The 27,505-nt window shown below is 32.3% G+C and overlaps 1 protein-coding gene across 1 annotated transcript; it reads right to left on the bottom strand.

Moving 5' to 3' along the window:
* Positions 1 to 455: 455 nt before the first annotated feature.
* LOC111411261 (carboxylesterase 1-like) lies at positions 456 to 15,859 on the bottom strand. The gene is made up of 4 exons (XM_023041809.1): positions 15,841 to 15,859; positions 6,688 to 6,762; positions 6,463 to 6,570; positions 456 to 1,540 (listed from the first exon to the last, which is right to left on the bottom strand). The coding sequence occupies exons 1-4, from the start codon at positions 15,857 to 15,859 to the stop codon at positions 456 to 458; spliced, it is 1,287 nt and encodes a 428-aa protein (XP_022897577.1).
* Positions 15,860 to 27,505: the final 11,646 nt, after the last annotated feature.

Raw genomic sequence — 27,505 nt, forward strand, 5'->3', positions numbered from 1 at the left:
TGTAGTTTAACCCAAAATAAATATTTTGCGCTATACTTGGACGTTTGGTCTCTCATAAGTTTAATATGAGATTGTAACAATTTTTCATATATTAAAATTTTCTTTTACCGTTAATAATTTTATTTTATTTTTTTCTTTTGAAAGTTTTCACGTAAAATATTTTGTTCTTTTATTAATATCAATTTCTATTTCTTTATTAATCCTGGTATTTTCTTGAGGGAGGGACAAGTGGTAAATCAGGAAATTAGTCCAAATACACATAAGGAACAATATCCCTATAATAATTGCTAAATCATCAAAAACTGCACAAGATTAACTAAGCAAATCCCAAATTATTTTATTAGAAAGCATCTAGTGACACATTATTATTTCGAGATGAAGCATAGCCTACATTATTCATTCCTACATTGAAAGCCAAATCCAAACTTGAGACTAGAAATCCAATCGTGACAGTATTAATCTTCAGCAACTCCAGTGTAATAGATGAAAGTTTTCACATCATGAAAAAAGACAAGAGCAGCTTCGAAATCTAGCAACTCTACACCATGATAACCTCCTGGATAAAATCGATAAAACACTGGCACTTCATATAACTCTAACAAGCGTACAAACTCCTTTGACCGATCAATCAATGGGTCTCCTTCATCATCTTTAACAAACCATCTTGGCACACGTTTGACTCTATCGAACCCATGAATAAACGGATTGGAGAATTTGTGATCTCGATTTGCTTGGAATGGCAATGACAATGTCCAATAGGCATCATTTACGTACAAAGGTAGGTAAGTATCTTCTATAAGTCTGAGCTCTGATGAAGTCCTTTTGACTCCACCAAAAAATGCCTGATCCAATATCACGCCTTGGATTGTCATTGGTTGAAGATTATGCGTTGTTGCACGAAGGACTGCGTGGTAAGCTATGTTGCCACCTGCGCTTTCACCTAATAAGAAAACCTTTGAAAAATCAGCATACTGATCTAACCATGGATCGCGGTGATGACAACATTGTGCCTGGGACTTCAACCAAAGAATAGCATGCAAGGCATCTTCATAAGATGCCGGGAGAGGGTTTTCAGGTGCCAGCCGGTATTCAACTGAGGCTATCACAGCTCGAACCCTGGCAGTCATGTTGTTGAGATGGTAATGATAGATTGCAGATGAAGCGCGGTACTGCACAAAACCACCTCCGTGTATGTAGATAATAACCGGAAGCTTGGTTTCTCTTGGGATTTCAGTAGGAATATAGAGGCGTATGAAGGAGTTGAAATTGCTGCCAGGCAAGTTTAGCTGTACGTCCTTGGACAAGGCAATCTGATCAGGATTCTCCCTATGTGGGGTAGCGTTCAGATATGGCCCTCCGATTTCTCTGGTTAACGTCCAATTGAATCCAAGGAATTGAAATGCTTCTTTCCATGTATGGGATTTAACTTCATTTGGATCAGCAGTGATTGTTTGACATGACTGGCCGAAACACATGAAGAATACAAGGATGTATACTGCCCCAGCATGCCATGATGTTGGTTTCTGGAGAGAATGTTGTTCTAACATTTGCAGAGATTCAAATCAGAAGAGTGTGTTTCAAATTACTTGGTTTAGATAAAAGGAGATATTGAATAGATGTTGATATAAGTTAATGGAATGTATAGTTGAAAGATAGTTGTAGGTCCTATAAAATTTGTGATTAAACCCTTGTTTGACAACTATCATTTTCAAACTCTTTTTTCTACGTACTCATTTTCAACCACATATTTACACAATAAAATCTTTTGCGCGAAAGTCAAAACTTTTTCATACTTATAACAACACATTCGGCTAAAAAACACTATTCAAACCTATATCTTCTCCAATTAATGGTCATCAAAGGGATGCTAAAATTAATTGTTGATTTTGACATTATTTTAATTCAATTTTCTTGATTGTAAAATCATGGTTAAAGTAGTATGTTAAAATTATGTTCTTGATTTTGGGATTACATGATTAAAATTGATAGTCCAATTTAAAATCGTCTTGGCATCTAAGCTGGACTTCTAGTCCAAAATCGAGCTGCTATATAAGGTTGGTATGCAAACAAGTTCATAAAACAATTACGAACTTGAGGATTATACATAACCTGCATGGAGCTAGAGTCGAATTAGACTATACTATTTATGTGCCCTCGTCTCATTATCGTCCGTTGAATTAGTTATCTTTCAATTGATTAGAGTAAAAACTAAATTATGAAAATTTTTAACATAAACAGAAACGACACATTATAGTACACACGTATAAGAAAAGCAATCTTTTAAGTGGTATATTTTTCGATAAGGTTCTCACCTAGTTTATGTTCAATATGTTACACCTCATGGAATAACATATAACGTGTCAAACACAAATATCACTTTAACGACCTAATAAGAGACTAAAAAGTACAAAATCTGTATTTCACTTGACTCTCTATTGAATTGCCATTGTTTACCAAAAATTGTGAACACCTAATCAAGTTATAGACAATTTATAATTCGTATTTTATATATAATCAATTTTTGTAAGCTCAGATGTATCGTTAATTGAAAGGGATCTGAATAATTTGAAAAACTACAAAATGAGATTTTGCTTGCTCAGATGGACATAATTAAGAGGAAGAGAAATGTGCATATAAATTCTCCTATCTAACTTAGATATTGAAATGTGCATACTAGTCAATACCATTAAATTCTCCTATCTAACTTAGATATTGTTTCTGTTCCAAATTAGATTTATACCCCAAATAATATTCTTGTTTCAATTACAAATAAACTTATTCTAAAAAGAAATAATTAAAAATTATAGATTTATTTATTTAGCCCCCATTTGATTCCCATTCTTATAAGAATGAGAATAAAAAATATAGTTGTTATGAGATTCACGCAAAAGAGAGGAAGTCAAATATGGTGACTTAATGTGATGTATAACGGTCATATTTTTAATTTTTTGACCAAAAAATGGGAAACAAAAGATTTAACTTCAACATGTCCATCAATCACATGCAAGCAAACTTTATTTTTTTCTGTAGAATTCGTATAACATGCAAATTAGATAGATATTAGAATGAAAATGGATTCCGAAACCTTTCATTTCTATGTCAAAAATTGAAGAACTCTTCAAAAAAATTGAAATAATTCTTTTAAAAGTTTAAACTGTTGGATTAATGATTATTTCACATATTCAAACAGACGTGTCAATATCATATTCAATCACATATTAAAAATCAATTTAATAAAATTAAGTGGCCTCGGCTGAGTAAATAAACAGGCAAACATGTTATATATGACATATTAAAAAATCAATTTATAAACTAATTAAGTGGTCCAATGGTCCACCGTTATTTATGAATAGAGAGACACTTCAATATTTTTATCATTGCCGTAGTCTAATGCTATGTTATCAATAGAGAAACACTCACTTTCATATTTTTATCGGAGCTGTGGTCCAATGCAATTTGTGGATAGAAGGGAAAGTGTGTAAGAACATATCTAGAGGCACCAAATTATATTGGAAAAATTCATTATAATTGAAAGGGATGTGAATAAGTTGAAAAACTACTAATGAGGTTTTGCATGTTCAGTTGGACATGATTAAATGGAAGAGAAATGTGCATATTAGTCAATACCATTAAATTCTCCTATCTAACTTAGATATTGTTTCGGTTCCAAGTTAGATTTATACCCCAAATAATGTTCTTGTTTCAATTTAAAATAATTTTATTTCAAAAAGAAATAAATACAAATTTTAAATTTTATTTAGATTTAACTTCAACAGGTCAATCAATCACATGCAAGCAGGCTTTATTTTTTTCTATAGAATTCGTATAACATGCAAATTAGATAGATACTAGAATGAAAATGGATTCCGAAACCTTCTATTTCTATATCAAAAATTGAAGAACTCTTTAAAAAAAATTGAAATAATTCTTTTTAAAAGTTTAAACTGTTTGATTAATGATTATCATGTCAATATTACATTCAATCGCATATTAAAAATCAATTTAATAAATTAAGTGGGCCGACTCAGTAAATAAGCAGGTAAACATGTTACATATGACATATTAAAAAATCAATTCATAAACTAAGTGTTCCAATGGTCCAACGTCATTTATGAATAGAGTGACACTACAATGAAAACTTTCATATTTTCATCGGAGCCGTGGTCCAGTGCTATTTGTCGATAGAAAGTAAAGTGTGTTATTACATATATGGACATTAAATTGTAGTGGCAAAAATAATTATAATTCAAAGGGATGTGATTAAGCTGAAAAACTACTAATGAGATTTTGCATGCTCAGATGGACACGATTAAAAGGAAGAGAAATGTGCAATTAGTCATTACCGTTGAATTCAATTCTAAGTGAGATATGGTTTCTGCTCACAATTAATTAGCTCTGTACCCCCAAATAATGTTCTCGTTTCAATTGCAAATAAACTTATTTTAAAAAGAAATAATTAAAAATTATAAACTTATTTATTTAGATTTAACTTCAATAGGTCAATCAATCACATGCAAGCAGGCTTTCTTATTTTTTTTTTTTTTTTTTTTTTTTTTTTTTTTTTTGGATTTAGCAATCTAAAATGTTAAAACAAACTGCAATAGATCCTCAAAATAAAAACTTAAAAGAACTGGAAATTTAAAATTTAAAATACAAAGCATACATACCTAGGTAATATCAAGTTTCCTAAAAATAGGGAATTGTGAAAGGGGTACTTTTAAATTTGACTCAGTCAAAGGTTCAAAATTTCACTTTGACTTTAAAAATATTGAATATTATTACATTGGCATCTTGTATGGTAAAAGACAAAGATGACCTTACATGTATTATACAATTACAAAACAATGTATTGTTGAAAGGATTTTACTATCCCCTTGTAGTTAATAATTGGAAACCAAACACTTCCCCACTTATAAAATTTCAAAATGAGTTTCCAACACAGAAAAAACTCTTATCTTTTATTTGCTTGAACCTCAAAATCTCAAAAAACTTTCAAACGTTGAAATCGAAATTTTTTTTCATATCAATTACTTCACGTATAACATGCAAATTATATACATATTAGAATGAAAATGGATTCCTAAACCTTCTATTCCTATATCAAAAATTGAAGAACTCTTTAAAAAAAGTTGAAATAATTCTTTTAAAAGTTTAAAATGTTGAATTAATTATTATTTCGTATTTTTAAACAGACGTGTCAATATTACATTCAATCCCTTATTAAAAATCAATTTAATAAATTATGTAGTCCCGACTCAATAAATAAACAGTTAAACATGTTTCATATAATATAATAAAAGAATCAATTTATAAACTAAGTTGTCCAAAGGTCCAATGTCATTTATGAATAGAGAGCCACTTCAATAATTTTATCATTGCCGTAGTACAACGTTATTTTGTCAATAGAGATATACACACTTTCATATTTTTACCACAGCCATGGTACAGTGCTGTTGTGGATAGAAAGGAAAGTGTGTAATAACATATATGGACAATGTAGATATCTAAAGGCACTAAATTATATAGGAAAAATTATTAAGTTGAAGGGTTCTAAGTTATTTTTATTCCTAGTGCATGATATCAATTAAATACGACTTAAGAATCGGAATTATCATTCCCACAAGAATTATCTATCTAACTACTATTGATTTAACTATTCTTAACTTCTGTAACAGTAAAAATAATTAAACTTGATTTCAACTTAATATCTTAAATATTATTAATCGAAGGAAACAAGATGTGCCAGAAATATTTAATATTAAAACGAAAAGAAATCCTACATTAAACTAGACCACTAAATTGTCTTACATAATTTCGACATGGTTTTCTGCTCACAATTGGCCTTCTGCCCGAACAAGGGGCTAGAGATGAATTAGACTACACTACTTGTTAGGGATGACAATTCAAACCGTCAAAATCAAAAGTCGCGGTTAATCAAACTAAATGAGGCGAAAAAGAGAACTGATGGCACAATGGGGTGGATATGATATTTGATTTTAATACTTTGGTTTGGATTAGGATGGGTATGATATTTACTCCATCACCCCACCCCAAATAGATTTCCCTTAAAACAAAAAATTAATTGAGTAATTGGGCTTTCCATTATTCTTTCTATGATTCTGAGCCCATTACCGACCCAGCAACCCGCTAAGTTCAACTAACCTAATCCAATAATCCTACACCCTACTACAGAAATATTAAACATATATGAAAATTGTTTGTTAAATTCGAATTTTACATTTGAGAATTGGGATATTGTTTGCTAAATTGACTTGGTATTATGCTTTTGTTTTCATAGACATTTTTCTTCATAAATTTTTTTTTCCCAATTTGATGGTTGGACCTATAAAAAATAATTTATTTTCGTGGTTATTAACCGCCCGAACCGAAATACGAATCGAACCGAACCAACTTACATGGTTATGATGCGGTTATGGCATGACATAAAAATTGATGCCGAACCGTTGCCAACTCTACTACCCATGTGCCCTTGTCTATCATCCATTGAACTAGTTATTTTCAGTTGATCATTTTCTTTCAAGATTAGAGTAAATAATGCTTTTAAATAAACTAAAAATCCAAACTTAAATATGAATTTTAACAAAAAAAACAGAAGCGACACATTATAGTACATACGTATAAGAAATCCAATCTTTTAAGTGGTATATTTTTCGATAAGGTTCTCACCTTGTTTATGTTCAATATGTTCCACCTCATGGAATAACATGATAACATGCCAAACACAAATATCACTTTGACGACCTAATAAGAGACTAAAAAGTATAAAATCTGTATTTCACACTCTCTATTGAACTGTCATTGTTTACCAAAAATTGTGAACACCTAATCAAGTTATAAATGACTTATAATTCGTATTTTATATATAATCAATTTTTGTAAGCTCGGATGTATCGTTAATTGAAAGTGTTGGAAGAAAATGGGTCGCCCATGTGGGTTGACCCGACCCGATTTGCATGGAAATGAAATATGGAGGGAGGAGTTGAAAATTGAATTCAAAAAAAAAAAATTAACTCCCCCAATCTATAACTTCCATGTATCCATCCACTCTAAAAAAATACCCAGGAAACATGCAAGAATTCGGGTTTTATTCAAGGAGTAAAAAGAAATGAGGGTGAAGGCTTGATTTTTGGAAGATAACATCTCAAATTGGGTTCTTAGATTGTGGCTATCAAATTCCTTCCATTGCGATCGAATTTCTGACCAAGAGGCGGGTACAAGATGGTGTGGAAAGCAAGCGAATCAAAGGCAAGTAATTCAACCTCAATTTTGTGATTTCAAGTAAGTATCACTACTTGGAAGTCAGTTATAAGCATGCAAGCACGTTTTACATTGGTATTAGAGCCTAAGTAAGTTGTTTTCTTGCTTAAACACATGCTAAAAATGTCATAGAATGATTGAAATGCATTAATTTTGGTTTTTCTTTCAAAGCTTGAATGTCATTAATGGCAACTTTTTATTTACTTTATGTTAATTCATGAAATTTATGCTGTATGTTTATGATATTATGGAGAACATATCTGAATATTTTCATGTTATTTGGCTTTGTATTTTGGGAGGAAAATTGAACCCTAGTTGAGAAAATCAAAATTTGATCGCATGATAATTTCTTGCACGTTAAGTTTCACACTGCTCATTTTATATGATTGGGTAGATCTTCTCGATACTTTTCCAACGATAGAAAGAATATAAATTTTGGCCTTAAATTGAAAAAGTTATGACCTTCCAAAGTTTTAGCAGAATTCTGAAAAAACTGTCTTTTTGGGGACGATGAACAGTAAACGGGAAAAAAAAATTGGAACTATTGCTATGGAGTGGGATTCATATTTTGAAAATTGCATGTTGGTCCCTCAATTATTTTAGATGCAATTTGAGAAATTTCATGTTAGTCCCCATACTTTTAAATATTTCCAAATGCAATTGGAAAAATTGCATGGTAGTCCCCACACTTTTGAATGTTTTCAAATGAAGTTCAAAAAAATTGCATGTTGGTCCCCAACTCTTTTGAATGTTGATTATTCCAAATGCAATTTGAGAAATTGCATGTTAGTCACCACACTTTTGAATGTTTTCAAATGTAATTTGAGTATTTGCATGTTGGTCCCAAAACTATTTTTGATGCTGTTTATTCCAATACCAATTTGAAAAGTTGTATATTGGTCCCAAAATTATTTTCTTTCGAAAATTGATTATTCGATATTCAATTTAAAAGATTATAAATTGGTTATACATATGAGGATGTATGCGAGACCTTACTTCAATTCTGGAAATTACAAAATTGGTCCTTCAAATATTATTGATTTTTGTGTTCAATTAAAATTAAATTTCAGATGATAAAAAAAAAAAAATTTGGACTCAATTAAATTCTGAAAATTTTTATAAAGGTCAAGAATATTTGTTAAGTGGTATTTGCCCAATGGGAGTTTTTTTTAAGTGTTTCTTTTTTTTAAATGAAAAATACTCCGAATGTATTTAAAATACCACATTTTATATATGTTCATGAGTTGTATGAGTCTTGATTAGATTATGTGATCCATTGTGACTTGTTTCGAATTTTGTATATATATTATTGCATCTATACACATTTATAGCATCCTTAGAGGGAATGCTAGAGAAACAAGGGTTATAGAACTTGTTAAAAAGCCATGTGCTTATTATAATAAAAAAATACAAGGATTTGAAACATAACATAGTGGAATACGTAAATATTTTTGGGGACATTTTTGGATATAAGCAGAATATGAAAATTCTTATGTCACTTCCCATTTGTTGGGATTGTGTTGCAACTAATATTAAAACTTGATTGATAATCATGATATGTCATAATTGAACATTATGAAATTACGTTATTAGATAAATGTGCATATTTATGGAAATGCATGATATCCATTAACTCGTGTATTGTTATAAATGCTAAGGTCCATAGAATTAGTGAGATTTTTACTTAGACCTATTGATTGTCAGTTGAGTGATAGTTCGATGATTGGAAGATTTAGAGAAAATCTCACCAAGAACTATTTGATTCACCAACTGAGTGGGGTTCTGAAGTTGGAAGAATTAATGCAGTTCTCACTTAGAACCTATGGAATTTTGAATTGTTAAATTAAGTTTATGATAATGAAATAATAGGATTGCGAACGATGATTGGAAATATAGTGAACTTTCTACTCTGTGCCTAACATTGAACTATCGTAGATGTTAATTTGCGTTAATGCAAAATTAAATATGTGCATAAATGGGCATTGATTAAGAATAACATGCCTCTAAAAATCTGATAGATCATGGCATCAAAATCTATAGAAGTTATCTTAATAAAGGTGATAAACTAAATGCGATAACATTTGGCATGATTAGATTTTAAATGTACTAGAAGGACATGATGTTTTAGAGAACATCAATCACGTAATAGAAGATCTTATGTAGGTCATACTACTCTAGAGAATAAAGATTAGAACTTTGTCGAGTACGAAAAAAATGTGGATTTTAGTACTCAAGCATTTAAAATTGTTAAGTTCTGTTATAAATAATCTTTTTCTCAAATGTGACTTAGTTGATGGTTAGCACAATGTTAACATTTTCTTTGATCACATTAATTTTAGATGAGTAGCAAGTTCAAACTAGTCTCTTTTTAATATATGGAGTTTTGAAAGTCATTGTAACTTACAAATAGAAGTGTCAATTTTTTTATTGACACTACCCGCTATGTGAATTAAAAGATGTGTGACTTAATATTGCTAAGTCTCGAAGACATGCTTGTGTAGTAATGTTCTAGCTTGTTTAAGACTTTGAATCTTAAGCATTGGATGAGCTAAAACTAATGCGGGATGGATGTGGGAGACTGGTAAAGGGACCAAGAAGAACTTCAGATAATAAGTGAATGAAAGTGGTTTTGGTAGAAGATCAACGTTATAAAGGTTCAAGTGCTTCAACTATATGGTTTGAATCTCTTAGCTCGAAAGTGGTTAAGTTAAAGGATATTGCATTTGAATATATTCCTCTTAGTGTTGTTTGCATACCAACACTATACAAATTGGATCTTATCTTGTGTAGATAATGGATTCAAGGGTTAGAAACCCACTTCATATGAGATCAAGAAGTATATTAGTCTATTGTTGAGTATTTGACTTGATACGAAATAGATATGTACAAATAGTGAAGATGGAGTGGAGGTTTATATGACTGGTATTGCAACTTAGTGTTGTAAAGTGGATAAACTGACCTCCTACTTGATATTGAGATAGTATCAAAGACTTCACTAAATTTGATCTCAATTATTGTTCTTCCAAGAGAGGTCTCTTATTTGAATTTGTATGTGGTAGTTCTGTTGGTACTCACAGTGGTGATGTTTATTATGGTTCTGGATATTTGTGCAATGGTTTGAGGTTTTGAGTTGAGAAAATCATTCAAAGCTGTAAGAGTCGAACTTCTATAGAATAAATCAATCCGAATTTCTTTGTGGGCCGTGATCAAGACAGATAGAGATGAAACTTTACTTTTCATTACATTTATAGATGGATTTACGCACTTCAATTGTGAGATCGATTTTCTTAAGTTGAAGATATTGTATTGATTTACACTTTTATGAAGTCAAGTAGAAAATCAGATTATGGAAGTGAAGATTTTAAGAACTGTTTGACAGTGTGAATCTCTATCACGAGATATCAATGATCTATATAATGAGAGGAACTCTTATTGGATTGACTATTCTTTAATGTCTAATAATTATATCGTATATTGGATTGAAAGAATGAAATACTGCTGAATATGATTACTGATGAGGTTTAAGATATGCAATACAACTTGCGTATTTGCTTTTGGAGAGAGCGTTCGCTAACTACAACATATCAATTAATGGAGTTCTCTCAATGTTGGTACCTTCAAAATATATAAGTTTTGGACACATAAATAACCGAATATGGGTTATCATAGACTCTTAATGGATTATATATGTTCTCGATAACGAGTGTGTGAACATGAGTCTATTGAGAACTAGATGGGTCTCGATGACATACATGTAATCTAAAAAGGCACTTAAGTGAAATTTTGGATAGATATCGAGTCATAAGATGTGACATTTGACACATTTTCCAGTAATAGAGAAAAGATATGAGAACATCATTGAAATTAATAATATATGTATTGATGAATTGATTTTGAATATATAAGAGGTTATCCAAACTTCTTATTCAAGTGGAATAATTTGTTTCCGAGTTGGACCTATCTATCCGAGTGGGAGCTATATAATAACTATCTAATTTCAATGATACTTGGTTTTGAGTGGGACCTAAGAACAATTTAATATCATTGATTTTTGGTTCTGAGTGGGAGCTATCTATCCGAGTGGGAGCCATCCAAGAACTATCTAATTTAATGATTCTTGGTTCTGAGTTGGATCTAAGAGCTATTTAATGCCAATAATTCTTGGTTCAAAAAATCAGAAGATGAATTTTGAGAAAAGTAATGGAAGAATATATAAGGAGTATAGAATTTCGACCTAATTTGAGATATGGTGAAAGTTTTATTCAGACATTATATTTACCGAGAACATTCAGACTCTTGAAATTTAAGGAAGACTAATGAGTTTCTGATAGATAAAGCTCATTTTTGAAAAAGGTTATACTCAATGTGAGTGTAATGAGTTGGATAAAATTTTTCATAACGACGGGATTCGCTTCTGTACATCAATGCTAGCCGTGATGGTATGTTTAAATTTAGAGTTACACCAAATCGATCCAGAGACTGTATTTTTATTCTCAATTGAGAAATGATTAATGATATCAACATGAATCGACTTTTAAATTTCATGTTAAAGGCTTTTTTTATTGTGGTAACTTTATAGTTACATGCATGGTCTAATACAATCAGCTTGACAGTCGTACTTGAGTTTTTAATAGGGTTAAATCTCGTACAAAAATTTTGTCATATGGTCGAAAATTACTGTATTTGTGAAAATGTCTGATGATAGGTTGTAATTCTAACTTTGATATTGATGAATTGGATTGGCTAAGCATGATAAGGAGTGTATAGAGACCATTTTGAAATGGTTGTCCTCAATTTTTGAGAGAAAAGACATGGGTTTAGCAAATTGTATGATTTGTGCTAAGAATACTTTTCGTATGTTCTTGCTCTATCATAAGAGTTTTATATTATAAATGCTCATGTGAAATTGCAACTGTGACCATATAAGTCTTCATAAATGTCTAAAGATTTCATAAGTGCACAAAAAAATATCCAGAGAATCATGTCTAGTACGATTAATAGTTAGGAGATAGAAGTATAATATAATGTTTACTTGCCCTAACATAGGTCATGCCATCAATCTAGTCAGTGGATATCAACATTATCTTTTTGAAAATGTATTATGATACCTGAAGGGTTTGCTATTGTTATTCTATTTCGTTGTCAAACGAATAACTTGTGATTGGAATAGATATACAATTGTTGACTAAGAATGAGAGTTAGTCGAGCATAATTAGTTATTTGACTTGTCGCTTTTGCTATATAGAGTAGCAAGAAGCATATGTTGTAATGTATGTCTTGGCAGCTAAATAAATTGTTTGGTGTGAATGTATTGAGCATCTAATGATACTGGTTGAGAATATGAGATCCATGATAGTTACGCAACTATTTTATATGTTAAGATTTCAAGTATCAAGATGGAATCAAATAATTAATGGTAATTCTGGGAGAGACATTAGCAAAGAAAGTGTCTTTGTGATATATCTACGTAAATGATGATATGTAATCATCATACTCTGAAGATGTCTAGAGATATATTTGTTGATAATATAGAATCTCTAGAATTTCATAGAATATGATACTTGATGTATCAGACATACTCTTGATTAAGTTTTATGTGCCTATAGATGAACAATTTTGAGTTCATGTGTAATCTAATGTTGGGATCATGAGATAAATTATTTATATGCACATATAAAGTATGTCGAATGGGTTGAGATTGACTCACTCACACGAGCAATTGCCTCAGACATTTTGAGATGTGCTCAGATGAAACAAAATGATCATGTTGTGGATCATGTGGCCTTGATAGTGATCATGTTGTGTACATGATCCAGTTGCCTTGTTAAGGTATCAAGATGAGATTACAACAAGTAATCAAAATAGATTTTTCTATCCATTAAACCCGTTTAGTAGCTAATCGAGTTCTCGATTTGAGAATGTTTGGAGGAATGAATATAAGGAGAACTCAAGTCAGATATCAAGGAATATCTGAATTATGATTTGTACGATGTATTTAATTTGCAAGAATAGACATACCACATGTGCTTTAACGACCAATGAGAAATGAAAGAATTGATCCCTGATTCTTCATTTTGTGAGTCTCTGAAAAGCAAATTTGACCTCACTTATATATACCCTTATGACTTTTGACTATTTTTCAAAATTTTATTTCAGTGTTACTACTTTAACATGTTGTCAATAACCATGATTGATTTGGTTTGATGGGAATGTCTAGGAAAGCAACTGACTTGAAATTAAGTGATTCAAGTAGGAAAGGAAGACTATTTAACTAACACTTCAACTTTTATTCACCGACCGGACAATTGTGTTAATTATTTGAGTTTTGTGACACAATTGTGAATACATTATAAATGAGAAAGTTGAGTATATTCTATGAATTGAGGGGTCAGAAATACTCGAACTGGTGTTACAAAATATGTCCGGGGTATCGCGTGAAATATAATTCCTCTTCTAGAACTGCTATATATCCCTAACAAGTGTATAGTGTTGTGTGCTTTTAAATTAACTCGCTGGTCGCACGATTCATTTACTTATATGAACTTGGAAATATTGAGATTAATATAATTGATATTATATTAGAATCAGGTCAAGCCCATCATGTGCGAATGGGAGATGTTGGAAGAAAATGGGGTCGCCCATGTGGGTTGACCCAACCCGATTTGCATGGAAATGAAATATGGAGGGAGGAGTTGAAAATTGAATTCCAAAAAAAAAAAAAAAATTAACTCCCTCAATCTATAACTTCTATGTATATATTCACTCTAGAAAAATACCTAGGAGACATGCAAGAATTCGGGTTTTATTCAAGGGGTAAAAAGAAATGAGGGTAAATGCTTGATTTTTGGAAGATAACATCTCAAATTGGATTCTTGGATTGTGGCTATCAAATTCCTTCCATTGTGATCGAATTTCTGACCAAGAGGCGAGTACAAGATGGTCGCAAGCGAATCAAAGGCAAGTAATTTAACCTCGATTTTGTGATTTCAAGTAAGTATCACTACTTGGAACTTAATAATAAGCGTTCAAGCACGCTTTAGAGAAAGGGATCTGAATAAGTTGAAAAACTACAAAATGAGATTTTGCATGCTCAGATGGACATGACTAAAAACAAGAAAAATATTGTGCAAATTGGTCAATACCATTAAATTCTCCTATCTAACTTAGATATTGTTTCTGTTCCAAAATCCAAATTAGCTTTATACCCTAAATAATATTCTTGTTTCAATTGCAAATAAACTTATTTATTTAGATTTAATGTCAACAGGTCAATCAATCACGTGCAAGCAGGCTCTTATTTTTTTTTCCCCTTTGGAATTCGTATAACATGCACATTATATACATATTAGAATGAAAATGGATTCCTAAACCTTCTATTTCTATGAAGAACTCTTCAAAAATATTGAAATAATTCTTTTAAATGTTTAAACTGTTGGATTAATGATTATTTCACATATTCAAACAGATGTGTCAATATCATATACAATCGCATATTAAAAATCAATTTAATAAATTAATTGGTCCTGACTCAGTAAATAAACAGGTAAACATGTTACATATGACATATTAAAAATTCAATTTATTGAGTCGCACTTCAATAATTTTAGCATTGCCGTAGTACAATGTTATTTTGTCAATAGAGATATACACACTTTCATATTTTTATCGGAGCCATGGTCTAGTGCTATTTGTGGATAAAAAGGAAGAGGAATGTGGAATCACCATGCCAGGATCGCCTAGATGAATTGTATAGCTGAAAGATGAAATAGGACTCTTAAGGATATGGTAAGGAGTATGATTAATCATTCCACCTTACCAAAATCACTCTAAGAAGAGGCATTAAAGATCGCAACTCATTTTCTGAACAGAGTGCCAACTAAGGTTGCTGTTAAAATACTTTATGAGCTTTTGACAAGCGGAAAGCCTAATCTAAAGCATTTTCATATTTGGTGATGTCCAACAAAGGCTAGACATTATAGGTCACATAAAAAAAAATTAGACTCCAAAATAGTTTATAGCTATTTTATTGGTTATTTTGAGTGATCTAGGGGCTATAAATTTTATGATCCCACACTTAAGTCAATTTTTGAAACGGGACTACAATACTTTTGAGGATGTTGAGTTTGGGAGGAAAAATAAAGTCAGAGACATTGTCTTTGAGGAAGAAGTTGAGGAATAATTGGTTTCAATTCGTACTATTATTTTTGACAATTTACATGTTTCTATACCTATCATTGATTAAGAAGTATATCCAGAACCCCCAAAAAACAATGTTGAAGAACCTCCCATCCAAAATGAGGTAATTATTTCAAAAGTACAAACTCAACAACCTCAAAAACTAATACCATTAAGGAGATCCACGTGAGAAAGGAAAAGTGCTATTTCGAATGATTTTAGAGTATTTCTCCATGAACATGAGAAAAATAATGGAATGGTGAAAGATAATCCAATCAATTTCCATCAGGCCATGTAGGGTTCCAACTCCCAAAAGTGGATTGATACCATGAATGAGGAGTAAAAGTCTTATGGAAGACAATAAAGTTTGGGATCTTATCTCGTTACCTGAATGTGTGAAGTCCATTGGTTGCAAATGGATTTTTAAAACCAATGGAGACTAGAAAGATAGTGAGGAAAGATATAAGGCTCGTCTTGTGGCTAAAGGCTTTATCGAAAACGAAGGCATCAACTTCAAAAAGAATTTCTCTCCAGTTTCAACGAAAGACTATTTTAGGACAATTATGACACTTGTTGCGCACTTTGACCTTGAATTACATCAAATGGACGTTAAGATGGAGTTTCTCAATAGCGACATTGCTGAGACGATCTATATGGTGCAACCAGAAAACTTTGTATCAGGAGACTCGAAGAATATGATTTTCAAATTAAAGAACTCCATCTATAAACTCAAGCAAGCTTCCCGTCAATGGTACCACGAATTTCATCAAGTAATTATCTCATTCGGTTTTGAGATGAATGCCGTTGATGATTGTGTGTATTAGGGATTCAGATACATCGGGATTACTCTCGAGGTATTCTTAGATTGTCACGAAAGAGCTATATAGATAAAGTACTTGAAAGGTTTGGCATGCAAGACTGTAAACTAGGTGATGCCTTTGTCGCTAAGGGAGAAAAATTTAGTCTCAAACAATGCCCGCAAAATGACCTTGAAGTTAAGAAAATGCAAAAGATTTCCTATGCATCAGCTATTAGGAGTCTAATGTATGCTTAAGTTTGTACACGTCCAGACATAACATTCATTTTTGAAATGTTAGACAGATATTTAAACAACCCTAGGACAGATCATTGGAAGACAACCAAAAGGGTTATGAGGTATTTAAAGAGAACAAAAGATTACATGTTCACATATAGCAAATCGAATAAGTTAAAGATCACAGGGTACCCGAATTCTGATTTTGCTGTATGCCAAGGTAGTAGGAGATCCACCCTGGCTATATCTATCAACTAGCTGGAGGAGCTATTTCCTGGAAGAGTGCCAAGCAGACACTCATAACTTTTTCTACCATGGTAGTAGAGTTTGTAGTGTGCTATGAGGCATCTAACCATAGAATATGGTTGCGAAATTTTATCACTGGGCTTTGTATTCTGAATGGCATAGAAAGACCGGTAAAGTTATATTGTATTTCTTGAGGATAACATGTTTTAGTGGGAGTTTGTATTCTCATTTATGTTTAGTTTTTATGGACATATTTGTGTATTTTGATATTTTTCTATATAGAATGAAGTATTCAGTTCATTCCAATCTATTATTATGTTCTGTATTGATCTCACTTAAGAAATAAGGTTGGACTAGTTGGAAATAGACATGTTTTGGTCACATAATATGTAGTTTCCATGCTAGACTCCCATGATTGATCTATGTCATTTGGTTGTATGGGTGTATGTGATCATTGATGGATTTAATTATACTAAATGAGATGAAAATCGCTTTAATCCTACATTAATATAAACGATGGACAAAATTGTTTGGAAATACCCTTAATAATGATAACAAATTTTTGAGCTCATAAATCTGAGCACATTTGTAATATTACATGTATGGTCCAGTAAGAGATTATTGAAAAAATTTCCAACGTATGAGACCACACATGTGTGTGTGTGTGTGTCATTATATATATATATATATTAAAATATGTGGTGCTATTTTAAGACTTATTCAATAAAGTGATCCGTTAAAGTCAATTATTGGACTAACGTGTATTAAATGTCATGGGAATAGAGAATAGAGATCGGACGATGTTATTTTAAATTAATGAGGGGCCAATTTGAAATAAAACAAAATTAATAATTGCGTAATGTAGTTATTTATCATAGGGTCATGGTCCCCAATTATATGTGATTTTTCATATCTCTCTGCATCCCTATCAACAGAGAAGAAAACTCCAAGAAATTATGTAACAATTGGAGGATCTTAACCCATTCAGAATACTAATAACTATGGATCAAGGTACGTTTCCACTTTTTTAATGTTCTCTTTGATTTCAACATGGAGTATTTATGTGATTTTGTAAAAGGATTTGATAAAATTTTGGTTTCTTTCAATTCCTACATCACCTTTCCAGTTATCTTGGTGTGTATGGCTAGAATATATGTTATAGTGGACTAGAAGTGTATCATTGCATCATAACTCTGCAACAAATGATAAAAAGCATAAAGTGATTGGTGCAAAACAATGTCAAAGGTATAATGAAGATGGATATTACAAGTTTTTCTTCTCCACATCCATTTGTCTTATCTCAGAATATGCTAGTGCTGCCTAATACATAGATATGAATTCCCAATATAACCCTGTCATAAAGTCGATCCACAGTTCAAGAGATAAGTGAATAATATAATTAGGCTTCACATAGTCAATGTATCCCTATGATTAAATGTATATAAGCAATTCAAGAGATAAGTAAAAAAATATAATTAGACTCTACAGAGTCCAACAATTACTATATTTATCCTATAAGAGTAGCACAAATGAACAACATCCAATTCTCACTTGCAAAGATTCATATGTTAATATAGACAGAAGCATGTATACTTACCCTGAAAATGAAACAATTGCCACCATCACTATTATTAGAGGGTACAAATCTGTCATAAGTCTCGTAAAAAAATCTCGTCAACTGGTCCAATGAGGTCTACTCTAGGCTTTAGTTCAACTTTGGGGTTGTTTGTCTCTGTTTCTACTGAAACAAAGGAAATATATTTTCCTTTTGGTGCCACATTGTGTGCATAAGAGCAACAAACCATATACCTTTTGTAAATAAACAATTATGTCTTTGAGGATATCTTGACTAATTATCTGAAAATGATCTCTCTTGTAGTCCAAATGAAAAATATTTGCTCAAATATTCAAAATATTCATCATGGTAGCAATACATAATAACTTTCTACAAATGTCTTGAGACTGACAGGCATAGGAGGTCCACATGATGATACTACAGAACACAAATAAATGCCCTTAGTTTGGATCATCTTTGTCAATTTAAAATTTCTACTTCACGCATTTTTTGTTTTTATTGTTTCTCTAGGTTTTTTATGTACACCCCTCACATGAGGGAAGGGGCCCATGCCCAATTAATGCACGAGCCCCATCCCCTGTGAGGGGGCTGTACACTGAGCTGTAAAGCTTAGTGTACATGTAGCACCCTCCTGTGAATATTATTTTGTATACATCTTCACAAACATGTATCTACGCTACTGTACAAAGAGCGTAGCCATAGTATATGTAAGAATTTTAAAATGCACATATGATATATACATTCTTCGTAATAAAAAGGGAAGAAATGATATATAAGGTAATAAAATGTGCACATTATTTATCACTAACGAAGCCTCATCTAGTATGCACATATTAGGAGGAAATCCCCCCAATGGTCACTGAATCTTGCAAAAAATCCCCTAGGTGGTCACCGAACTTCAATACATCCTTAAATAGTCACTAAACTTTTCCGAAGTCCCCCACAAGTGGTTACCGAACTTCAAAACGTCTCTGAATGGGCACTAAACTTCGCAAAAAATCCCTAGGAGGTCACTAAACTAGTAATGTATGGGGTCCCAATTTGCAACATTGAGTGACCTCTCTGGAGGACTTCGTTAAAGTTCAGCGATCATTTAGAGACGTTTTGAAGTTCAGTAACCTCCTAGGGGACTTCGGCAAAGTTCAGTGACTATTTAAAGACGTATTGAAATTTGGTGACCTTCTAGGAGATTTTTGCAAAGTTCAGCAACCATCGGGGGGATTTCCTCCACATATCAACATATAACCATACATATTACAAGTAGCACTAAAAGGTTCGATTATGTATATGTGATAAATATTGTTGAGCGGAAGATGATGACCACCAAGGCTTGAACTGGGCTTAGTTTTTTTCCCAGTCAACACCATAAGCAAAACAACCATAAACTCCCTTCACAGCCTCTCCCACTTACGGTTGCTATAGTTACCCACTTAGAGAACCACAAAGGGGAATGAAATCACAATGAGAATAACCACAGAGATAGCAAAATGAGTGAACAGAATCTAGGTAGAGAGATCACAAAAGAGGCGGCTAGTTTTTCTCACACAAAGAGAGACCGCGACAAGGGAAATATAACCAAAGCAATGTGACAATTAAGGTAAGTAGAGATAGGGTATGGTAATGGGTCAAAAGGAGACCTAACACATAGTTAAATGGACTGCTAAATGCGTTACGCTTTATTTAGCCGTCCAGGTAAGTGAGATGGGCCATGAGTGGAACTAATTTAAATTAGGCTGCTTCTAATGGCCCAAAATAATTTTGGGGTTGGATCATTTCATTTGAGGCATTGGTATAACGTTCAGTCATTTGGTCAATGTTGACTGAAAAAATAAATCGAGATCACGTCGTTTGACAACAATTTGCCTACGAAATATAAGGAAATTGTGATACCAGTATCAGTTAACCTTCATTTTATCACTTAATTAATTACCAAAAATTCACATTTGAGCATAAGATTGTTAGAAAACAAGTTCAATTATCTTAGCATTCTTAGTTGCCTCCACAATCTAACAAAAAAGGTACTTTAACAATTGACAACTTTTTATTATAGGGAACATTCATTGATCAAGCAATGACGGTGCTAGAATAAAGGACTTAAATTTACCTAGAAATAGTAATGTCTAATGGACAATTTTCTAGTTACTCCATTTCAATTATTATCAGACACAAAACGGTATTTTACAAAAGAAGAAAAGAATCTACGGTTGGCCGACTAATAGTCTAACTGTCTAATTGAAAAGTCGAGTGATACCAATATTAACCAAGATTCTAAAAAACACAATCATAAACTGAAAATAAAGTGCAGGAAATAAAAATGAACATAAGGATTTTTTTCGGCCGAAGCTCCAAAGGTTTGGCGATCACTTCTAACCCCTATTGAGCATCCATTAAAATGGATAAAACTCGATTGTACTATAAAACCCCAAAATTTGGCACCAAAAATTACAAGAATGTTCCAGTAGTTACAAGAAATAAAGTTACCAAGACTTATCTTTAAAATGAAGCACAAATCAAGCCTCACTCCACTAAGGAATCAAGAAACCCGGATCACACAGGTCACAAAAACAAACTGCCTTCTTCGAACCGCAGAAGAATGAGTGCTAATACACAGTGTATCACTTTCTATCGAGAGACTATACACAAAATCACAAAGATTTCACAGAAATTTGAACTTCCAACATGAATCACGCAGATTCGTACACCATACCAAAAAAACAAGTATATTAACACAAGTAAATGGAGTAGAACTTCATCATCCCCCAAGTATACACGTGAGAATCACTCAAAATTGGCTTGAATATGTGAAGAAAAGGGATTTCATACACAGAGAAGAAGAGAGATGAAGAGGCGAAACCAAACCCTAGAGAAAATCTCTCAAATTTGAAAATGTAAGAATAAAGTCTCTCTCTCCAATCTAAAAAATCATGTTCCTAGTAGAGAGTCACAAGATTTCATGATTGGAAGTCTCTAGAATCTGATCGGATGGTCGTCATGATGCTTCTCTATTTCCACCAAAATCAAAATCTGTATAACCCTTTAAAATTACCCTCCCTTTGTCCATTTTAAACATCAAACCCAAGTTGTATGAACCCTTTAAATATCTCAATAAGCACTACAAGGCTTCCCAATGAGTTTCACCAGGATTTCCCATAAATTTACTTAAAACACTAATACATGACTGAACCAATTGCATTAGCATAAGGTATTTTAGACATTCTTTCAAGTTCATCTTCACTTTTTGGACACGAATCAGATGTTAAAATAAAGTGATTGGCAAGGGATAAAGTCACAGGTTTACAATCAAACATATTAAACTTCTTAAGAATCTTATTCACATACTCTTCTTGGCATAAAAACAAGCAATCAGATTTTTCATCTCTTATAATATGCATGCCAAGTATTTTCTTAGCGGAACCAAGATCCTTCATATCAAATTCTGATTTTAATTTGTGTTTGATATCATCAATTTCAGATTTATTGGCACTAGTAAAAAGCATATCATCAACATAAAGCACAAGATACAAAGAATCTTTATCTCCATTTCCTTTACAAAAAAGATATGTATCATAATTGCTTCTACTAAACCCAAACTTCAAGACAAATGAATCGAATCTTTTATATCATTCTCTCGGAGCTTGTTTTAGGCCGTACAAAGATTTTTTCAACAAATACATTGTTTTTTCAGGATTTCTTTTAATAAATCCTAAAGGCTATTTCACGTAGATCACTTCATCCAATTCACCATATAAAAATGCAGTTTTTACATCTAGTTGATCAAGTTTCCACTTAAATTGTACAATCAAAGCAAGAATACATCTTATAGTTGTATATTTAACGACGGTGGAAAAAATCTCATTGTAGTCCACACCCTCTTTTTGTGTGAAATCCTGGGCAACAAGCCTAACTTTGTATCTAACATTGTTAGTACCACCTTCCCCTTCCTTTATCTCATAATCCAGTTGTAATCAACTAGCTTCTTATCCTTAGGTCTATCAACCAATTCCCAAGTTTTATTTTTGTATAGGGAAGACATCTCTTCTTCCATAGCACTTAACCACCGCTTAGAATCTTTATATTTTAAGGCTTCACGATAAGAACTAGGTTAAGTTTTAGATTCATCTTGATAAGTGAACAAAGACACAAATTCACCACTATTAAACCTGGCTGGTGGTCTAATTTATCTCCTATCCCTGTCTCTAGTGAGATGGTATTCATCTAGAGGTGTGTTATCATCATTATACTGCTCAGGTTCAGCCAAATCAAGCTCGTTTTCAGCCTGATCAGCCTCATTAGTTGCTATTTTTAAGGGGACAGAACTCGTATTATCAATTTTAATAGGCTCCACCTCAATTTGGACATCATTTTCAGTTAAATTTCCCTTCCAAACATGGCATACATGACTCATTAAAGATCACATTCCTTCTTATAATAAACCTATAACCTTTTCCCCATAAACCCAAAGCCTATATCCTTTAATATTTTCAACATAACCCAAAAACACATATTTAAGGGATCTAGGTTCAAGTTTCCCTATGTTTTGATGAGCATATGCAGCACAACCAAATATTTTCAAGTAAGAATAGTTCACAGGCTTTTGTGTCCACACAGATTTAGGCAAATCAAAATTTAAAGCATTTGTAAGACTTCTATTAATCAAATATGCATCAGTTTTAAAAGCTTCACCCCCAAAAAAATTAGGGTAAATCAGAACTCAAAAACATACACCTAACTTTATTCAACAAAGTCCTATTCATTCTTTTTGCAATGCCATTTGTTGGGGTGTGTAGGTCACAGTCCTATGTCTTAAAAAATGCCATTCAACTTGCAAAAATTATTAAACTCATAATTGCAAGATCCTAGACCATTGTCGGTTCTCAAAGTTTTGATTTTTGAATCGGTTTGATTTTCAATTTGAGTTTTCCAATCTTTAAATGTGGCAAATATTTAATCTTTAGTTATCAAAAGAAATACCCAAATTTTTCTATAGAAATCATCAATTATAAGCAAGTAATACTTGTAACCAGACAATGTAGGGGTGGATGCAGGGCCTCACAAATCAGCATGTAAGTATTCTAGAATTCGCTTTGATTTATAAGTACTAGTGGGAAAATGTAAGTTAACTTGCTTTCCAGTCAAACATTGTTCACATTTAGACAAATCACCAATATTTGATTTTCCAAATACATCTTTGTTTTGTAAAGTCTTTAAACCTTTTTCACCAATGTGACCAAGTCTACAATGCCACAATTTTGTAAGATTAAAGTTATCATCTAAAACTGCAGCTGAAAGGCCCAACAAAGGTTTTGCATTTAAAAAGTATGAATCATGGCTCTTTGGGGTAGAAGTGATCAAATCACTACTCGTAAAGATTTTTATGTGTCCTTGACCTAATTTTATGTCAAACTCTGTCATCCAACATTCCTAGAGACACAAGGTTTCTTTCTAATTTAGGAACAAATTTGGCATCTTTTAACAATAAAATTCTGCCATTTTCTAAGAGCAATTTTATGGTTCCAATACCTTTCACTTTGCAGGTTATGTTGTTTTCCATGATAAGTTGGTCCCCTTTAGTTTGTTCAAAGTCCAAAAAATAGTTTTTATTAGGGCACATGTGGAAAGAGCAACCTGAATCAAGAATCCATTCTTAATTTAGGTTTCTTTCAACATTTACAAGAACCAAGCCGTTATCAAATTTTTGCTTATCATAGGACAAAACCGCATTACCCTCATTTAACTTCTTTCCTTTCAAATCATTTTCCTTTTTGTAGCAATCTTTTGCAAAGTGACCCAACTTACCACAATAATAACATTTCTTTCCCTTTCCCTTTGTTTTAGATTTCATTTTGTCATTGTTTCTTCTCTTAGGATCATTTTGAAATTTTGAATGAAAACTAGATTTACCAGCATTTTTTTCTTTTATCAAAAGATTTTCTCCACTTTGTTGGTTGATAAAATCTGATTTTAATTCAAGAACCCTATTTCTTAAGGCATTTATAATGATATATGCGGTAAGCTTGTCTCTACCATATTATAAGACATTCTTTAGGTCTTTAGGTCTATCACTAATGGAGTTTAACAAGACCACAGCCAGCCGATCTTCTGATAATTTCTCATCATAGTTGGCAAGGCCCTGGGTCAATTTGGTAATTCTGTCCAAGTTCTCATCTAAGCCAACAGAAGGATCTATTTTGAAAGAAAAGAATTGTTTTAGCAAAAAACATTTGTTTGGAACAGTTTTTGGCTCATATTGGGCTTTCAATTTAGTCCACAATTCTTCAGGAGTTTTAGTTTCACCTATAGACCTGATCACATTGTCTGAAAGCTACAAGAAAATAGTACTACATACTATTTCTTCCAACTCAGTTCTTTTTGTAGCAAACATTTCAGTAGACCAAAAATTATCTAAGGCTTTAGCACATTTCATTTGCATTAAGATAGCCCTAATTTTTTGGCTCCACATATTAAAGTCCGCCCCCATCATACATGCTCACTTCAAACTTAGCAGTAGCAATGACAAGATTCACCAAGACAGTTCACAAACACAAGTTTGAATTCAAAAACACACAGGGATACACAATAAGAGTACTATAGACAGAACATGGGATTTGGTGTCAGTGACCAATGCAGTTATATTATTTTCACAAAATGGTAAACACTTAACACTAAGTATAGAAGGCAGAATCACAAAGAATAGAGATGACAATCCTATGCCTTAACTAACTTCTCCGGCAAGACCTTCCAATTGCACTCCTACTAGTGTTTTTATCTCAGATTCCTAAGACTTCTTGAGTCTTTGGACAAAGACCAGCCATAGTAGGTTTTGTTAGTGCAAGGTAAATCAAGGGAAAAATTAGGAGACCCTACTACAAAGATTAATTGCAGAATGCAGGAAAGATCTCACCAATGAGTTTGATAAAACTCAATTTCCACCTGCCAATGTTTACTGCAGGTTTCAGGAATAAGGTTTAATCAAGAAATCACAAAGCTCCAGTAGTTCAGGTTGTTTTGATACCACTGAAAAGTCGAGAGATACCAATATTAATCAAGATTCCAAAAAACACAATCATAAACTGAAAGTAAAGTGCAGGAAATAAAAATGAACACAAGGATTTTTTCGGCCGCAGCCTTATAGGTTCGACGACCACTTCTAATGCCTAATCCCCTGTTGAGCTTTCATTAAAATAGATAAAGATTAGTTGCACTATAAAGCCCCAAAATCAAGCACCAAAAATTACAAGAATGTTCCAGTAATTACAAGAAATAAAGTCACCAAGACTTATCTTAAAAATAAAGCACAAATCAAGCCTCACTCCACTAAGGAATCAAGAAACCCGGATCACACAGGTCACAAAAACAAACTGCCCTCTTCGAACCACAGAAGAATGAGTGCTAATACACAGTGTATCACTTTCTACCGACAGACTATACACAAAATCACAAAGATTTCATAGAAATTTGAACTTCCAACATGAATCATACAGATTCATACACCATACCAAAAAAACCAGTGTATTAACACAAGTAAATAGAGTAGAACTTCATCATCCCTCAAGTATACACCTGAGAATCACTCAAAATTGGCTTGAATATGTGAAGAAGAGGGATTTTATACATAGAGAAGAAGTGAGATGAAGAGGCGACCCCAAACCTTAGAGAAAATCTCTCAAATCTAAAAATGTAAGAATAAAGTCTCTCTCTCCAATCTGAAAAATCACGTTCCCAGTAGAGAGTCACAAGATTTCATAATTGGAAGTTTCCAGAATCTGATCGGATGGTCATCATGATGCTAGGTGTCGAAATCTTGTTAATTGGCACAAGTAATAGAGTTGCCATTTTGAAAACACGTTTTTCTCCACAGATTTTTGGAAGCACACTTGACAAAATAAAAATCAGAAGTTTGAATTCTCAACACCAACTTTACGTGGAAGTGTTCAAATAATTTTGTTAATCTTGATTCAACGGAGAGAAATTTCTTCCTTTCATAACGGTGGTTTTAGAGAAATTCAAAATTTCCGTAATGGGATAAAAACTCTTTTGGTCACCAAACTTTAATATGTACTTCAGTCATTGTAATTATTTTAGCATAAATGGTCAGTGAACTTATAAAGTTGTTCCAATTAAGTCACTGGCTATGAATCCATTAGTTAAATTTAACACATTTGGGGATGTGCCTACAAATTCGATCTCACTACGGTGATATTCAATTTGACAGTTTTTTTTACAGTGTGTGACGTGGCACACTTTTTTACCTTTGATTTCAACAACACTTAAAATAATTCGTGGCACATATTTTTACGTCTTATAAAATGTCAACCTTAATGTATACATAGAATGTACTAATAGCATTTTCCCTACAAATTATTGCAAGAATTATGTGACAAAAGAAATAGCAATAAACTCAAGTCAAATTAATATCCACTTCAATGATAAGTGTCTAAGTTTAAACATTTAAGCGAGTGCTATGAAATCAAAATCACATGTGATGCAAAACATAATTGTAATGTTGTGTTGCTCATTGGACTGTTTTCATCCAAAATAGACACAAAATTCCTTATAAAATTACTTCTTTAAATCCTAGTCTAATGAGCAAAACACAACGGCTTTACCCCCTATTTACGGTCCATTTTAGTCAAAATTCATCGTTTAGGGTTTCGAAAATGATTTTTTTTCACGTTTTTAATTGATTTTGTTAATTTTAATTAAATTAGGATTTTAATTCCTTTTAGGATTATATTATCTTTAATTCTTATCATTGTCTGAAGTAAGTCGTTATCTAGAAGTTTAGTTATTATCCATATTTTAATTATTGCGTTAAATATAAGTTGGAAGCCTTAATGGTCTTAATTGAATTTAATTATAATAAAGAGCTTTTAGAAGTTTCTCAAAATTATTCCATCTTTCTTGACATTCGTGAGCGAATCAACAAGTTTGAATTTTTTCGAGTTTTTGTTCTTCCATATAAGCTTCCGCTACGTCAACATGTCAAACACTAGCTTATTAATGCCATCTCATAATTCTTATAACTACCGTCAATGACATAAACAACAACACCTAAACAAAACCATAAACTTTAGTAATTGATATGGAAGGATTGTCTTAACTGAAATATCTTTGTAAGTTTACCGACAATCTATGCTAAAAGGGAGTTACTAAAATGTCACATTTTGAGAGTTTGATGACCAGAAAAGTTTGTTAAC

The sequence above is a fragment of the Olea europaea genome, chromosome 15 (assembly GCF_002742605.1).
Source record: "Olea europaea var. sylvestris chromosome 15, O_europaea_v1, whole genome shotgun sequence".
Taxonomy (NCBI): Eukaryota; Viridiplantae; Streptophyta; class Magnoliopsida; order Lamiales; family Oleaceae; genus Olea; species Olea europaea.